The sequence below is a fragment of the Delphinus delphis genome, chromosome 16 (assembly GCF_949987515.2).
Source record: "Delphinus delphis chromosome 16, mDelDel1.2, whole genome shotgun sequence".
Classification (NCBI taxonomy): Eukaryota; Metazoa; Chordata; class Mammalia; order Artiodactyla; family Delphinidae; genus Delphinus; species Delphinus delphis.
In genome coordinates, this window is record NC_082698.1 from 45,322,839 (window position 1) to 45,340,683 (window position 17,845).

Consider the following 17,845-nt stretch of genomic DNA (forward strand, 5'->3'; position numbering starts at 1 on the left):
ATCCTTATCACCACCCCTCCCAAAGTTTAAACACAGAACACCAAGCGTTCTGGAGTTCCACAGCATCACTAACAGCCTGGAGGGGAGTGGGGAGGGTGGGAAGAATGTGTGGGAGGGAAGGCCCAAATCGGAGTGACCTGCAAGGCTGGTGTAAGAGTTCCGGATGATAGCAAGTGAGGGTCTGGACTAAGCAGTGAGAGTGGAGAGAAAGGCCAGAGGCACTGCCAAGGAGTAGGCAGAGCACTGGGTCCCTTCCCAGCTCAGCTGTTTACCAGTTTGTGACTTGGGAGAGCTGCTAAACCACTCTGAGCCTCAGTTTCCCCCTATGTAAAATGGGAATGTCAAGGAATACCTGCTTTGCAGGGCCACGGTGAGGGATAAATGAGATAGTACAAGTATAGCCCCTAGCATGCAGCAGAAGGTCTCCTTGGCCACAGAGCATGCACCAGAGCCTAGCAGGCATCCTACCTGCTCTGCCAGCAGAGTCAGGTGTGGGTGGGGCCGCGCAGTCAGTGCAAAATAGCAAAGCACTGGGAGGGGCGGGGCAGGGGGGTGAGGAAGGGGGGGTCAGGGCAATAAGAGGGCAGTGACAGGGGGTGGGGCAGGACAACAGTACGAGGGGCGAGACTGAGGGGGCAGCAGGGGAGGGGCCAGGGGAGAGGTGGGGCAGTGGGGAGCCTGAGAGCTGGGACTGTTAAAAGGGGCTGGAGTGTTGTTCTATGAAAACATGGTTTCAGAGTTCGCAGACCTCCTAATTTTCCAAGAAAACCTATTAATCCAGATTTTTATGTGAAAGTACTGATATTTAAAGGTTGACAACTAATTGCATTCACAAACAAACAAAAATATCGTGAAGGTCAAACTCTGCTCTCCTTGCACTGCTCTGTCCTGGGTGAGCAGGCCCGGGGTGGGCTGTCTAGAGCCGGTCTGTCCAGCGTGGGAGCCCCTGGCCACCCACGGCTCTAGAGCCCTTGAGATGTGGTTAGCCCCTACCAAGGCGCTCTGGAAGTGCAAAATACACACCTGATTTCGAAGACTTAGAACGAGAAAAAAAATAGAATTTTTATTATTTACATGTTGAAATGACATTTTAGAGAGATTGGGTAGAATAAAATTGTATTATTAACATAAAGTTCACCCGTTGGTTTTTATTTTTATTACTGTGGCTGTTACTGAGCAGGACCCTAAGGAGCCTTCCCACGACAGCCCCCCCCCCCCCCCCGCCCCCCATGTCCTCCGCCTCAAAAAACTGTACCTGAGTTTACGAACAATTAACATAGAGATAATGAGAAGGGTCCTGGCGGACGCCTCCCGGCTGTCTCTGCTCTAGGTGAGCACTAGGGGGCGCTGCGGCAGTGCGCTGTGAGGGGAACCCCGGCAGCTGCGCAGCTGCGGGAGCGGTTCGTTCAGCAGCTCCGGGTCTGGCTCTCAGCCTGCGTCCGCCGAGTCCCGGGGAGATTGGAAGCCGAGAGCGCGGGCGCTGCACTGCTGCTCTGCGGCTCGAGGCTCCGGCTCGAGCTCGTGCTGGAAGGGACGCAGCTTCTCCTGACAGTGCTGCTTGTGGGCGCACCAGTCCTTCCGCGGGCCCTGGGAGCCACAGTAGTGAGCCAGCTGGCAGCGGCCCCTGATGTTGAACTCCCGGAGCTGCTTCTCGGTCATCGCGCAGGGAGGGGAACGGCGCTCGTAGCAGGTGCAGGGAGTCTCCTCCTCTTGCACCACGTCCCCGTTGGTGTTACAGTACCGGGTCACATTCAGGACGGGGAACTGCTCCGCTATGGGGTCCGTGGGAAGCTGCTGAATTGCAAGCCAATATAAGCTTTGCTCCCTTCACTTGCTCGAGGTCTCTGACTTCGGGCCGCCAACCCCACGGTACGAGCTGCAGGTTGTCCAGGCGACTGTCCACAGTGACAGCATTGAGATGCATCACCTGAAACGGGGAGCGATGCCCCAGCCCCACCTCCCCATCGCTCCCACAGCAGCTCAGGAAGGAGCCTTCCTGACCCTCTTGCTCGGTTTTTGTCAAGGGCATATACAAGTATCTTAGCACCATTTCCATCTGCGTCTACTTCCATCCAGGCCTCAAAGGAGTAGCCCTCCACCAGCAGGGATGTTCTGCTCATCTATCAGTGTGTACTTGGTCCTCATCTGACTGCCTCTGCTCCTCTCTCCCAGCAAAAGCTCCCACCGCTGGTGATGGGAACAAGGTTCCCATTCAGGTTAAGGTCTGTGGCTGGTGCAGCTGCACAGCTGGCTCTTTTCCAGAGATTGTGGTGAAGGAAAATGCAGCATTTATTTCAGGGCCCCAAGCAAGGAGTCCAGGCAGCTAGTGGTCAAAAGGCCCCAAACTTCCCAATGGCTTTCAGGGAAAGGTTTTTAAAGACAGGGTGAGAGCGGGTTTGTGGGATGTGTGATCAGCTCATGGACATTCTTCTGATTGGTTGGTGGTGAGGTAATCGGGAGTCAGCATCAGCCTTCTGGTTCCAACTGGTCTGGGGTCTGTGTGCTTGTGGGCAGCATACAGTTAATTTCTTCCACCTGCTGGGGGTTTCAGTATCTGCAAATCAGCTCAAAGTATATGGCTCAGAATATTATCTATAGCCCTTGAGGAGGAACTAAAGTTCCTTGACTTTGTTTTAATGGCTAAAGTATATTATTTTATCTTGCTTGACTGTTTTCCTTTATTTCTGCATTTTCGCACTTCTCTGATTAAATTTATTCTTTGGAACTCAGGGAAGGCCTAGGAGGCTAAAGTTTTTCTATAGACAAGAGGCAGGCAGAGGACATGGAGGGGATCTGTCCTGGAAGGACCCCCATAGGGTCCTGCTTGGTTACAGGGCTACCTGAAAATTTTAAATTCCACCTGTGGCTTGCATTATATTTCTATTGGACCTCATCTCTGTTTTTGAGGGAGAGACAGGGAAATTACCTTCCAAAATACTTAGCATGACCTTGAGGACCCAAATTGGTCTGGCTCCCCCACATCTCAGGCAGCTCTTCTCCTGGGTCACCCTGTTCCCACCACACTGCTCCCAGCAAGAGTCTAACACCCGGCCCAGCTCCCAGTTCCTATGACGGCTCCACCACTCTCCTCCTCTGTTCTGGACAATTCATTCTCATCCCATGTGTCCACCCCTCCCAGGCTCTGTGTCCTCCTCAGAAAGATGGGTCATGACAGCAACTACCTTGCAGGCTCACATGACATTGGGCTGTCAGGTCCCGAGGCTGCACCAGGCGCTAGGAGAGAGCCCCAGGAATGCCAAGGGCTGTTGTCATGGAGAAAGCTAGGGACCAGGGGCTTGGGCAGGAAGGGCTGGATAATGTAGATATGTCAGGGCCAGATCACGGAGTTTGGCGACCTTATTTTCTGGCACGAAGAGGTGACTGGGTGTTTTTAAAGACAGGATTGACCTGACATGATTTACATTTTAGAAAAAAAAATCACCCCTGCCCCAGTGTGGAGTTGAAACGGGGAAGGGAAAGACAAGCCAGCCTCTACTAAGGAGGCACCTGGCTGCAGGGCTGGGTTCAAGAGACAGTGACTTGGGACACTGCATCATGCTGGCCCTAGAGCCCCAGGAACTGGAGTTGCTAATCTTGGGCCAGAAGGGAACTCAGGAGCACCAAGACAGAGCCTAGGGAACAGCAGCATTTAAGGGGAGAGCAGAGGAAAGGAAAGTTGGGAGACCAAAAAGCAGCAGCAGAGAAGCAGGTGGAACCAGGAGGGAGGAGCGGAGATGGGGAACAGGTGGAAGACCACAGCCTTCACACATGGCGGTGCTTGCTCCTTGCTGATGCCTTCATGCTCTTTCATTCACTTCTCCTAATAACTGTGAGGTGAGTAGACACTGTGCCCTTGTTACAGATGGCAAAGCCAGAGCTCAGAAAGGCTACATTGCCCAGGGTCCCACAGGTAGTAAGTGATGCAGCTGGGATGGGAAATACGATCTCTAGGCCTCTGCCCTCCTCCATGATCTTCTCATAATTCAAAAGTCACTGTTTAAGAAATTTGGATTCTCCTGGAATTTCCTGAGAGGCCAGGCTCTTCTGCGGCTGCAGTCTGGAGCGAAATACTGCAGTATTTTCTCCAATGTATCAGCTCAACCAGGTCCCAGGAGATGAGAACCCCATTTTTCTCCCTTCGGATGCAAAGTCTGACTGGCTTCTGGCCAAAATCTGGGTGCGTTCCTGTGACTTCCACATCCACCAGACCATCACCCACCTTCTGCGCACACATCTAGTGTCTGAGGTTTTTGGCATCGCCTTGTACCGCCAGCTGCCTGCTGTGCACCCCATTTTCAAGGTACAGCAAGCTGCTGCCTTACCTGGTGGGAGAGGGTATCCAGGTATGGGGGGGTGGGGGAGAGAAGGGAGGGAAGAGGGGTACTGACATCCCCACAGGACTGTGGCTGGGAGTGGCCATAAGAGACCCCTGGAGAGATGCTGGGGAGGTGGGTAAGTACCCCCAAGGAAGGAAGTGGCTCTGAGCCTGCTGGATCCTGAGGACACAGGGCTGGGGCCTTACTCCAGCTTGGGCTCGCCTTGGGTAGGTGTGCAGATTTTGAAGAGGCAGAAGAGTTCAGTGTGACCCTGTCTGATCCCAGGCGGCAGCCCCCACTGTCACTGCCCTCCTCTGTTCCCAAATCCTACCGGCACTGACTGCTGGGGTGACTGCAGGCTCAGGTTACCTCTATGTGCCTCCGTTTCCCCATCTGTAGAACAGTTCAGATAGTATGCCTGCCTCCTAGGATTACTGTCAGGGTTAAAATAGTTGACAGATTTGAGAGCTTCAAACAGTGCCTAGCACACAGTTATGCTCTGTGTAAGTGTTGACTGTTATCATTTTTATCACGACCATTATGCATTAGAACATTAGAGTGGCGCCCATCCCCCAGGCCGCTGGCAGCGGCTCCACAGTGAAGGTCAGCATGTCAGCTTCACTCCCTCCCTGAGGCCTGTAGCATCGCCCCTCCACGGAGGACCCCCGAGGAGGCACAGACCTGGTCAGGCGCCCCCGACCGGCCTTCTCTGATGTCTCCTCCTGCCCCTCCACCCAGCTCCTGGTGGCACACGTGCGGTTCACCGTCGCCATCAACACCAAGGCCCGGGAGCAGCTCATCTGCAAGTACGGCCTCTTTGACAAGGTGGGTGCCCCGAAGAGCCCGGCCCGGCAGGCACCTACTTCTCAGAACCTCGGCGGCCTCCACTCCAACCTGAGGTCCAGCCCCCTAGGCACTGGGGTGGAGGCCTGGGGAGGGTGGGAGGCTGCAGGTGCTCCAAGTGAAGCCTCCCAGCTTCCCTGGCCCACGTCCACCCCTCCCACCCAGCCACTTCCAAGCACCACCTGCTCTTCCTCCTCACCGTGGTCTCCCCGTCACCTCCTCCCTCCCTTCTCCATCCTCCTGCCTCCCCACCTCTTACACACTGGGGCCCTGCATCTCCCCTCCCACTCTGCCGCCCATCATTCTGAGCACAGCCTCCCACACTCTGCCCTTGCAGGCCGTCGGTGCTCCCAGCCTACTCGCCCTGTCAGCGGGGGCTCAGGTCCCCCCTGCCCATCACACCCTCTCAGGCAGCACCCCACCCCTGTTCTGACCCCCCAGGAGGCTTACCGCGCCTGGACCCTCCCGGCAGCCCTACCTGCAACTTTCCCGCTTTCTCATCTCCCATTAGTGAGCGGGCCAGATGATCACTAGGGCTGAATCACCATTTGGGTGGAAAATGACAAAACCCATCTCAGACCAGCTGCAGCTGTAAAGGAACTGTGTCATCTCACACGCCTGGACATACTCGGGTTCGGGAGCCACAGCTCCCAGCTCCGTGTCTCGCTGGGCAACACTGGCCTGTGGCCTCCCTCTCAGCACCAGGTGCTGGGCCCAGAGCCCCCAAGCAACCCCCGCCCACCAGGATGCCTCATACGCAGGGACCAGGGACTCGAATAATGTCCCCAGGGTACAAGCCACTGGATGGAACTCTTCCACTCTTTAAACTGTGTGGGCCTCACTCTCTCAGACGGGGTTCTCGGACAGCCTTCCCCCTATGGGAGAGGGAACAGGACCTCATCACAGTGAGCTCCAAGCTCATGTTCCCACGCAGTGACATCATCTTCCAACCAAATAGAAAGTACCAGGGAGCAACTCTATTGGTCCTGCTTGGGTCAAACGCCTACAGTGGACCAGTGTCTGGCCCCCAGCACCCAAGCCCTCCTTTGAAGGTTCTGTACCCTGAGCACTCAGCCACCGTGTGTGTATGCCTGCATCTCAGCAGCTGGTGCGTCTACCCAGCCCTCACCTTGGCACACAAGACGCTCTCAACGGAGTTGTGAGGGTCCTGGGGGCTGGTACCTGCCCCCGTCTTGTGCCCAAAGATCAGGTCCCAGAGAGCAGTGCTCGGGCTCTGGGCAGCCCGTGCTCAGGACAAGGGCAGGCCTGGCCAGAGGGCTGCTCCAGCCCAGGCTCCACCCTGCCAGCTGTCCCTGCTGCGCTGCTCGGGGCGGGAGCTCTCCCCTCCCTCCTGTAGCTGCTCCCAGTCTCTGCACTTCAGCCCCTCACATCTTGATCGGGCAGAGGCTCCTCCCCGTAACCTCTCACTGGGCTGCCCTTGGCATTCTCCGAGTCACACGTCCCTCCCGCCCACCTCATGAGACCTAGGTTAGCCCTCGGCAGGCCTGGTCATCCTCCTGCCCTTTCACAGTTTCTCATGCTGAGCTTTGGGGCTGGAAGGCTGGAGGCGGGGAACCAGCCTCGGCTCATGGCGCTCTCTCCCCTCCTGCTCAAGGCCAACGCCACAGGGGGCGGTGGCCACGTGCAGATGGTGCAGAAGTCCATGCAGGACCTGACCTACAGCTCCCTGTGCTTCCCTGAGGCCATCAAGGCCCGGGGCATGGACAACACAGAAGACATCCCCTACTACTTCTACCGGGACGACGGGCTCCTGGTGTGGGAGGCCATCAGGGAGTGAGTGCTGTGGCTGTGGGACCTGCTCTGGGCAGCAGGAGGAGTGGGCCTGGGCGCTGATGGACCCGGCCAGGGGGCTGGGCAGCTGGCAAAGTGGGCCAGGGCCTGGCTCCATCGTCCGGGCAGGGATGGGGGAACGAGGGTATGCTGGGGCGGGGCGGGGGTGGAAGAGCATGTGACGTGAGTCTGGACGTTAAAGAGTGACAGCGTCACCGATGGGGGCTCTGCCGTGGGGCCCGGGATACCGCTCTGCAGACCCTGGCTGGACCACCCACTCCTAGCCGGGCCTCTCCTCCCGGGCCAGGTTCACAGCCGAGGTGGTGGACATCTACTACGAGAGCGACCAGGTGGTGGAAGGGGACCAGGAGCTGCAGGACTTCGTGAAGGACGTTTACATGTACGGCATGCGGGGCAAGAAGGCCTCAGGTAGGGATGTCCCCCTGCCCCGCCCCCAGCCCTCTCTTCTGCTCTTCCCTGACTTTCTTTGGGCAGTGCTGGCCTGTGGCCTCCACCTTAGCACCTGGCACTGGGGCCAGAACCCCTAGGGGACCCCTATCCACCAGTATGCCTCAAGGGGACATCTCAGGGCCTTTCTGTGTCTCCTGAGAGCCCAGGTCAGAAACAACAGGAACACTGGGCCAAGCGGCTGTCCCCTCCCAGTGAGTCTTGCCCACGCCCGGGCCCTCCAGCACTGGTGTGTGGGAACCCAGGAAGCAGTATGGGTGGAGGCGTGTATCTGCCAGTCGGGGGTCCCTCCCCAGGGTCGGGGCCTCAGCCAGCCCATGGCTCTGCCTTAGGCTTCCCCGAGTCCATCAAGACCAAGGAGAAGCTGTCCGAGTACCTGACTGTGGTAATCTTCACGGCCTCAGCCCAGCACGCGGCAGTGAACTTCGGCCAGGTGGGCAAGGGCAGGGCGAGGTGGCCAAGCCCACCTTGACTGCTTCTGAGGGCCCCTGGGCGGACCGCCCCACTTCCTCGCCTTCCAGACAGACGGGGGTGGACGAAGCCCAGGCAGCCCCGGGGCCAGGAGTCCGGTGTTCCTGGTGCGGTTTGGTTCCGTGCTAAGCACTGGGCGCCAGCCCGAGGGAGGGGCCTGCCCTGGCCTTGCTGGAGCGGGAGAGGGGACTCGGGAGGAGGCGCAGGAGACGAAGGTGGGCGGAGGCTGTGCCGCAGAGGTGCCCACGCGAGTCGGTGGCCATCCCCACAGTACGACTGGTACTCCTGGATCCCCAATGCCCCCCCAACCATGCGAGCCCCGCCGCCGAAGGTCAAGGGTGTGGTCACCATCGAGCAGATCGTGGACATGCTGCCCGACCGTGGCCGCTCCTGCTGGCATCTGGGTGCAGTGTGGGCGCTGAGCCAGTTCCAGGAAAATGAGGTGAGACCGGAGGCCTTCTCGCCCCTTCCGGGAGTCAGAAGGTTTAACCCGCTCCTCAACCCCAGGGTTCTGTGGTTTAGGGCTCAGGCTGGACCCCTGCTGGCCAGGAATCCTGACTTGCAAGGCTGGAGGGGCCCAAGAAGCCCTCAGGCCCAAGCCTGGCTGGAGCTCAGCGTGGGCGGGGCAGGAGAGCTGGGGGACACTGGGACACTCCCCACAAGGGCACCCCCCACCCCCGCCATTGACAAAGCTCCGTCATGTGGGTTTCTCCCCGGCACCCCAGCGGTGGGGCTGAGAGTTTCCTGGGTATCTTCTGAGACATTCCCACGCACATACAACCTACCGAAGCTAATCCCAAAGCCGTCTCTCGGTAGACACAGCCCCACGGTGTCGGCACATGGCTGCTCAGAATGACGGGCCAGTTGAACCAGCCCCAGACCCGCAGGCATTCGTTGGCATCTGAGGTGCTTTGGGACCTTTGCTAATGTCGTGGTCCCTCACTAACATCTGCATGTATGGGTCTTGGCACGTGTGTCCGTAGAACCAGTACGTTCCTTGTAGAGGAGTTTCTTGGTCAAAGAATGTTGAGACTGAATTGCCCTCCACAAACTAAATCTAAAACCCCATCAAGAGCACGGGATATTTCTCCCACTTCTACCAGCCCTGGGTATGAAACTTTCCAATTTTAACAATCCCATAGTTTGTTTCTAAAAGGTACGCTTAGTTTTAATTTGCAGGCATCTGTGTGGGTGTGCAAATGGGCATACCACCCCCAACAGAGCCTGGCTGTGGCCGTCCTGGGCTGGAGAGAAGGCCTGCACTGGCCCCTGTGGCCCTGCTGCCCTGAGTTCAGGCGGGAAGGCGGGAGTGCTGCTTGGGACCAGGCCACATGCCCACCACGGCCAGGACTACCCCCCACCTCCACGTCCGCCTGCACCTTTACACGTCCTTATAGCCTTATACCCTGCGGCAGGGCACTGATCCGTAAGGTCCCAGCCCAGGAGCATTCTCGGGGCGCTCTCAGCAGGTGGCAGGAGGTGGAGATTGGGGGATGAGCACACGCCTTGCCTCCCAAAGGATGGTCTCTGGGGTGGGACAAGGCCTGTCAGTTTACATCGCCTCATCGCAGATTAACGTGTCTCTGTCGTGTCTGGGTCCTCAGCTGTTCCTAGGCATGTACCCGGAGGAGCATTTTATCGAGACACCTGTAAAGGAGGCCATGGCCCGATTCCGTAAGAAACTTGACACCATCGTCAGCGTGATCGCCGAGCGCAATAAGAAGAAGAAGCTGCCGTATTACTACTTGTCCCCAGACCGGATTCCCAACAGTGTGGCCATCTGAGTGGCGCCTGAGCCCGTCTCACTCCGGGACGGCCAGCTGCTCCAGGCTGGGCTCGGCAACCAGACTCCAGCCTGCCCAGGAGGGCAGGCTCCCAGGGCGGCTGCAGAGCAGGCCTTCAGATTCCTGGGAATTTGCCCGCAGGCCCCAGGCTCCTGGCTTCAAACCAAAGGCTCCCCAGGTTAGACCTTGATATAGCTAAGCTTCGGTGCATTTTCCTGTTTGTTCCTCAGTCTCTAGTGAATCCCATACTTTGATCGAAGTGTGTAAACACTGCAGGGACCTTTCCTACACAGAGGACTGTGTAGTTTCCTGCCCACCACCCAGCTCAGCGCTTCTGCAGCAGGAAAGCCCCACAGAGCAGCATAACTGATGGATGTTTGCTCTTGTTGGGGACACGGGATGATTACTTTCTGTTCTATTTATGCTTAGTTCAATTTCTTGCATACAGTAGGTGCCCAAATAAATTCTTGTTGAATGCATTAAGAACTGGTTTTCATAAAAATAAAGTTTATTTAAAACAGGTCTCCTTCTACATGCTACGTTCCAATCACCCCAAACAGCTCAATCCCCTCCCCAACCCCAAAAAGCCATAATCATTATGATCCCGTCTAGGCAAAAGCCTCCCCCCAACCCTCAGTCTGGAGAAAGAGTGCTTTTCTCTCTTCTTTGCCCAGAAACTCCTACTCTTCCTTCAGAACACATCCCAGATCTCATCCCCTCTGGGGAGACACCCTAGTTGCCCAGATAGAGCTCGTCTCTCCCCCAGGGCTTTGTTCAAACCTCTTCCATCCTCCCACGTGGTCTCACACTTGGAACTAGAGCCCCTGGAGGATAGGGGACCCGCCGTATTTATTTCTGTGCCCTAATGGTGGCCTAGGGCTGGCATAAGTCACCGCCGTGCTGCTCCCATACTTTCCTCCCAGCTGGGCACCTACCCTACAGATTCCAGGCATCGTCTTGGGGGCTGGGGGCTGTTTTCTCCTATGGCAGAGAAAGCAACATGCCTTTTTAAAAAATGCATTTTCTTTCCTCAGGCCCAAGAAGCAGAGCCAGCCCTGAGCTTGGGGATGACAGTCCTCTGTCTCCTCCTACACACACACCCAGCCCCAGCCCCCAGCCCTTGGCTTCAGAATTGGGTCAGTGGAATCCACAGGGTTTCAGGAAAGTGTACACCTGATGTGCTAGGCCAGCCACCCTAGGCCATCTGGTCGGCTCTATTTTAGCCCAGGGGTCATCCTCCCCCCGCCAGCCTGACACCCCAAGTAGTGAGGAGCAGTGTGTCCGTAGGATCCCTGGGTCTGAAGTACCCTCTTACCTCCATGTGCACTGGTACAGCCTGGGGCAAGGAACATTGGGTGGACTTTTTTTTTTAAGTTTATTGAAGTAGAGTTGATTTACAATGTTCTGTGAACTTCTGTTGTATAGCAAAATGATTCAGTTATACATACATATATATATATATATATATATATATACCCACACAAATTTTTTCATATTCTTTTCCATTATGGTTTATTATAGGATATTGAGTATAGCTCCCTGTGCTCTACAGCCGGACCTTGCTGTTTATCCATTCCATATATAATGGTTTGCATCTGCTAATCCCAAACTCGCAATCCATCCCTCTCCCGCCCCCCACCCTTGGCAACCACAAGTCCATTCTCTACGTCTCTGAGTCTGTTTCTGTTTCATAGATAAGTTCGTGTCATTTTTTAGATTCCATATAAAAGTGACATCATGTGGTATTTGTCTTTCTGACTTACTTCAGTTAGTGTGATAATCTCTAAGCCCACCATGTTGCTGCAAATGGCAAGATTTCATTCTTTTTTATGGCTGAGTAATATTGCATTATACACACACACCACATTTATGCTGTGAACATAGGGATGCATGTATGTATCTTTTCACATTAGAGGGCATTTTCTTGGTTTTTTGTTTTTATTTATTTTTGGCTGCATTGGGTCTTCGTTGCTGTGCGTGGGCTTTCTCTAGTTGCAGCGAGCGGGGGCTACTCTTTGTTGTGGCGCACGGGCTTCTCATTGCGGTGGCTTCTCTTGTTGCAGAGCACGGGCTCTAGGCACGCGGGCTTCAGCAGTTGTGTGGTTCGCGGGCTCTAGAGCGCAGGCTCAGTAGTTGTGGCGCACAGGCTTAGCTGCTCCGCGGCATGTGGGATCTTTCTGGACCAGGGCTCAAACCTGTGTCCCCTGCATTGGCAGGCGGATTCTTATCCACTGCATCACCAGGGAAGCCCCACATTAGAGTTTTGTCTGGGTACACGCCCAGGAGTGGGATTACTCGATCATATGGCAACTCTGTTTTTAGTTTTCTGAGGAAATTCCACACTGTTTTCCATAGTGGCTGCACCAATTTACATTCCTGGGTGGACCCTTCAAAAAGGGAAATGTGGGGACTCATGAGCACTGCCTTGACCTCTAAAGCTCGCCTTGAAGGGGCTTGGTGGGGAGCGTCAGCCCCAGTCCACAGGTGAGGAAACTGAAGCTCAGCGAAGAGAAGGAACCCTTGAGAGGCCACCAGCTGGAGGAGAGCTGGGCCTACCAGGGCCTTACACGTCATCTGCTGTGATGCCTCTGGGTGATCTCGCACCAGAGTACCTTTCATCTCCAACATTTTAAGAATTTACAAGTGCTTCTGAAGCAGTGAAGCCTTTGCCAGCAGGCCTCTGGGGGGCAGGACTCCAACAGGCAGAAGTCGGCCAGGCAGATGCTAATTCAACCCAGCGGGCAGCCCTGCTCCCAGGAGCTTCACGTCTGCCCTCGCTTCCTCCATCATAAATGGTGGGATGAGCCCAGAGAGCCCAACTCTGTCTCTTGGGCCTGGGCCTCCACAGGGTGGAATCAGATGGGGTGGGGGAATTGGAAATTGGCTGCATTTCTTCCTAGACACCCCAGAAACTGGCTGAGATCTGGAGGGTGGGGTGGGAGGAGAGCCCTGAGTCAGAGGGGTCTCCGTGACTCAGAGCAATGCCCTCCCTGGGCCTCAGTTTCCCTGCTATACATGGGGGTCAGACTGGAGTACCTGTTCTTAGTGTTGGGTGAGGGACGTTCCTGTGGAGGGGAAGCACAGACCACTTTGAAAATCGGATAAAAGCTATGGGCATCCCCCCAGGAGTGTGACACAGGCACTTATACAATCCTCAGGGAACCACACACCTCCTATGGCTGAGCAAAGAGTCCCGGGACCAGGGTTCCCAGGTGACTGGATTTTATGGGACAGAAAAGTTCTGCAAGAAAAATCTGGAGGGACATTTGTGTTACCAAGTTTTTGTTGGTATGAACCAACCAATCCATAAAAAGCACCCCTGCCAAGTGCTACCAGCGACTCTTATCACTGCTTCATAATAGGGCATTTTAACAACAGAAGCGCAGGAGAATAAGGATAACAAGGCTACTCTTTCTCACAACCACCTGTGTTGCCTTTTCCCATCTCCCCCTGGTCCCCCTGCAGACTGTGCCACAGCAGTGCCGGGAAGCACGGCCGGGCTAGCTCCCCTCTGCCGAGCGCCTGGCACTGTGTGTCTCCAGTGAAAGGGTGGAAGCTGGACAAGGGGAACAAAGTGGAGCCCAGCTTGGCTCCCTGGACCCCTGGACCTCCAGACGCCTACCTAATGCGGAGGGGACGCTGAGATCGTGCCCGCAGAGCCTGGACTGCGCTCCTCTCACTTCAGCTCCGGGGGAGGCAGCCTGGCGAGGCAGGGCCGATGAGGCTTCTCTGACGGCCCAGAGGCTGGGCCTGCCAGCCCAGAGGAACTGGCTCATCCCTGTCCCTCTCTCCCCCCTGAATTACCCTTCTCAGCTCTTTCCTGACCCAACGTGCAGTGGGACTCCTGCTCTCTGTTGCACTTCTGAGGCTGGGAGAAAAGACAGGCCCTAGAGAGGGTCGTCTATGCCGCTCACACCATGTGGGCTGTGCAGCAACAACTCTAGGGGGCGCTGATCACACGGGCCAAGCGTTGGCAAACTTTTTCTGTAAAGGGGCATGTAAATATTGTAGGCTTTGCAGGCCATACGATCTGCGATTGTAGCAGGAAATAAGCTGAATACAGTGTCAATGAAGGGCAAGGCTGTACGTCTACAAGTACATTTATGAAACAGGAGGCTGGTCTGCGAGCAGTGGTGGCCCCCCCCCCTCCGACCTAGAGGATTCAAACCACCCCTAGCGGTTTGTGCCATCAGCGGCCCCAACCCGTCATTTTTTGGCTGGTGTCAAAGGGAAGAGAGGCCTGGGGGTGGCACTGTTTCAAGCCCGCCGGCAACAAGACCTTACTGGGCGTCTCTTCAGCCAAATGCAAACTCATCGGGTCCCCAAAGTGTAGAGGCTCCTCATGGGCAGTCCCCACTTCGCATTCTTACAGAAGGTTCCTCTTTCAGCTCCATGCTCCTCGCCACTCCCTCCAACTGAACGCTTGAGCTCAAGGGAGGTCTCGGGGGAGGGCTGGGGCACACGCTGGCCTCTGTCCCTCCCGCGAGCCCACACCCGAGCAGATGCACCTCTTCCTCTAGGGGCCTCAACAGCTCCACTCAGTTCTGGGGACCTCTTCTCCCAAGTCAGGCAAGGAGGACACTTGGCAAAGCACCCTCCTGCTTCTTAGCTCCCCAGTCTCCCTGCACTCGTGGACGGACTCTCCCGGCTCACCAAGGGCAGTATGCTGGGGCGACCTTGGCCTCCCTCCTTTCACCTGGTGTACAAAGGTGAAGCCAGGTGCCCGTCCTCGGCACTCCCAGACCCGGGAGTGGTTTGCAGTCCCGAGACTGGAGGATCAACGGCACTGTCATTACTCAGGGAAGCCCCGCCAGGAGCCAGGAGATGCAGCCAGGCTAAGCTATCGACAGCAGCCCCGTCGGCCCTGCCCCGTTCCCTCACTCAGCTGGGCTGTGCTTCAGTATATGTTTCAGCAGATAAGGCCAGTTAAGCAATGTACCATTCCAGTGGTCGTGCTGCCATGCACACCCTGAACTTGAGTCTGGCTTCTCTCAAGTTGAGAGAACTTGAGTGTGGTGAGTCCAAGTTGTTTGAGCCTGGATGTCTGAGACAAGCACACCTATGAGAACGACTTCAGCTTTCACTCCCACGCCCACACATCCTCCAGAACCCACTGCCAGTGATCCTTCCTCCCTCACAGGGACAGACCAAATCTGCACGCGAGTCTGCATGACTTACTTTCCTGATGTGCAAGCCAGAGGAACCCGGAAAGGGGTCCAGACCACTGGAGTGCTTGCCAGTGTTCCCAGCCTCCTTGCAGGAAAACACTTTCATGGAAAAACTCCTTTTTAAAGAAAAGCTTTATTGCTACAATTAGATACTCCTGTGTATAGTACAACCACCCCCCGCAATACAGAGAATTATTCAAGCAGTAATGCCGAAGAACAGTGAACATACACAAAGGGATACAAAACTAGACATTTAGATAACTTGAAATTCTCTAAGTTAAGAAAAAGTTCAAATGTGAAGTGCCTTTTAGAAACTACACCACACATGCCAGTGTAAATTTGGTCTTTATTAGCAATCAACCTCCTACAAACACTGCATCTGAACAGGTGATGAGTTGCACAATTACTTCCAAAACAAAGACAAATGCTTTTACTTCCCTATGTTTCAGTCTCTCCTTGGACTAGAGATGGAAGCTGCATATTTCAGATCAGATCCAAGAGGGAGAGTACCTCAAACGTGTATCTGCATCAGGCCACATCCACACCGTCGTGGATCTGTACACCCTGCCGTGCCCAGTCCTCCTCCAGCTCTGCAGCCGACCACCAGGCAGCGGGGGCAGCTCGGACCCGTGCAGGCCTTAGCGGAGGCTCTTGAACGGGCCCAGCTGCCTGGGGTCCGTATGTCTGTAGCCAGGAAGGGCACACCCGCAGGTTTTGTAACTGGACCCATAAGATTGAGAAGAGTGGATGGAAGTAAAAAAGGAAGTGACATTAGGGGCCTGTGGTAGGAAGAGGTCTTTCACAATTTTCAGGAAAATCTCAAAATAAACCCAAGCACAAAAGCCCTTCAGCTGAACTATAATTTGAGGGGAAATAGAGGCCAAATCAGAGATGGCTGGCTGGTGACACCCCTGAGGCTGCTTCCCTCTCCCCCTCACCTGGCCTACAAATATCGGCCCCCCTGACCCTGAGACCTGCAAGCGCATTCAACGTTTCTATATAGTTCATCCAAGTGTCATCTTCTCACTAAAGCCAGGTACAGAATGATCAGGAAATGGGGAGTAATTAAGCCCCCAAAAGAAACTAGAGAGCAAGCTGACACTAAAGGAATGCCTGGCAGATCCACAGCTCCCACTAGATGGCAGCACAGCCCAACCTTGGCAGGGCTTCGCACTCACCCTTAGTCCCTTCGGGGCAGAGATTAGCCCTGGGACTCAGTAGGGGGGCAGAGGTGCTCAACAGGACCTGCGAGGAAAGAGAAAGGCAACGGGGTAGCTGTGTGCCACCCCAGGGGAGAAAAGAAGGACATGGAGCTGACTGTCCACAGGCAGAGGCTTTCAGGAGCTTGGCTGGAGGTGACGAGATGGTGTTTAGGCCCTTCCTAAAAACAAGTGACAGGGCTTCCCGTGACAGTCCAGTTGGGCATGGGAGCAACACAACAGTCATGGCTATAAAGGCACCTCTGCCGCGGAGGGCGCCAGGCACTCTGGGTGGGCTGCCCTGGGGCTAGCCCCACCTAAGCACACTCTCCTCTCTGCAGAAAGTCTCAGTGCTTTTCAAGTCCAGCATAAGGGGTTCCACCGGGGGGAAAGGGAAAGATTCCCACTTAAAAAGCTATCCCAGTCTTCCCTTGACCACTCATCCGCCGTTAGAGGGACAAGGGGCCTTGCCCAGGCAGTTCCTAAGGGGCACAGGCAGGGCTGACCTGGGAGTCTCCTGAGTGGACAGTCTGTAGCTGCCTGGTGTCCCCAGGCTGAGAAGGGGTGTAGGTAATTGCACTTTGGGGCACAGTGAGCACAGGCACGGGCTGGACGTGCCCTGGGAGACAGAGAGGGCCGGCTGCCCTATTTCCAGGGATGGGCTACAACTGGACAGCAGCTGCCAGACCAGAGCAGCCACGGCAGGGCAAAGTCCTCCTCCAGAGCTTAAGGATCCTTCCGCCTCCTCCCGGCTTTCAAAACAAACCAAACCACGGGGCTTCTACTCTGAAATGCAAAGGAATCATCTTCTGTTTGCTTCCTCCTCTTAACAGCTGGATGAAGCAACTAAGGCTCAGAGGATGGAGGGCAGGAACCCCAGGCATCTCCCCCCAGATGCTCATCTGCGGCGCTTCCTGGAGAGTAAGCATCCCGGCAGACCTAACTTACACTGCAGACTCCCCTGGCCTGTTTTCCTGGAGTTGACTCTTATTTGCCTGGCATGATGAAACTGGTCTTCAGAAACAGAATTTTAAGCAGACCTTTTTAAAAGGACAAAGGCCATTTGATGGTAGTAATTTTGGTTTTGTTTTATGAAAAATGGTACAGGAGATAATCCCTGATGACAGAATGGACTGATAGCAGGGCCAGGGGCCCCTAAAGGATCCTCTCTGTTCAGTCCAGTTAAGGCGACAAATGGGCAGGGGAGTGGCTGGGAGCAGGGACAGTGGACCAGGGCAGTTTGCCGCTCACTCCTGGCCCTCACCCCGGAGCCAGCCTGTCTGCATCTCTGCCCCGGGCGGTGGTCCACAGAACGTGCCAGGAGCAGGGGCGGGCTGAGCGGCAGGCACCCAGGGGCACCTGCAGCGTGCATGCCCCAGACCAGGGCGACGCAATGCCTACTCCACCAGTGTGAAGCCGGCACAAACTGGAGAGGTTTGTCTTTAAAGGAGTAGTTTTTAAATATTCAGTTTTGTTCTAATTACTCGCTTCTTTTCATTTAGACCTCATGAACCCTTCTTCCGGGCTGACCAAAAAAAAAGAAACATTCAGGGCAGCCCTATGACATGAAGACTTGTCACAAAACAGGCTCAAAACCACAGAAATTATGCTCGAATTGCCATTTAGCATCCATTAATTCCCACAAGGTGTTATGAAAAAGCCTCAGACCTGTTTGTCCTGCTTTAGAGTCACAAGTCCCTTTTATGGACTTGTGTCCAGAGTAGACGTCACATTTCTTAGCATATATAAGGCAAAAAGGGTTTTAGATCTATTATAATGTGAAAGAGATAATCAGGGTCATGAAG

General features: G+C 55.3%; 1 protein-coding gene and 1 pseudogene across 1 annotated transcript in view; one reads left to right on the forward strand and one right to left on the reverse strand.

Annotated features, from left to right (window-relative positions):
* The window catches only part of ALOX5 (arachidonate 5-lipoxygenase), a 54,446-nt gene extending 44,257 nt beyond the window's left edge, over positions 1 to 10,189 (forward strand). Inside the window, exons 8-14 of the mRNA XM_060033672.1 lie at positions 4,097 to 4,300; positions 5,055 to 5,141; positions 6,775 to 6,953; positions 7,258 to 7,379; positions 7,751 to 7,851; positions 8,161 to 8,331; positions 9,494 to 10,189. Of these exons, the coding sequence (XP_059889655.1) occupies positions 4,097 to 4,300; positions 5,055 to 5,141; positions 6,775 to 6,953; positions 7,258 to 7,379; positions 7,751 to 7,851; positions 8,161 to 8,331; positions 9,494 to 9,673 (1,044 nt within the window). The 3' untranslated portion in view covers positions 9,674 to 10,189. The remainder of the gene's footprint in view (positions 1 to 4,096; positions 4,301 to 5,054; positions 5,142 to 6,774; positions 6,954 to 7,257; positions 7,380 to 7,750; positions 7,852 to 8,160; positions 8,332 to 9,493) is intronic.
* LOC132439625 (zinc finger MYND domain-containing protein 19 pseudogene) lies at positions 1,429 to 2,145 on the reverse strand (annotated as a pseudogene).
* Positions 10,190 to 17,845: the final 7,656 nt, after the last annotated feature.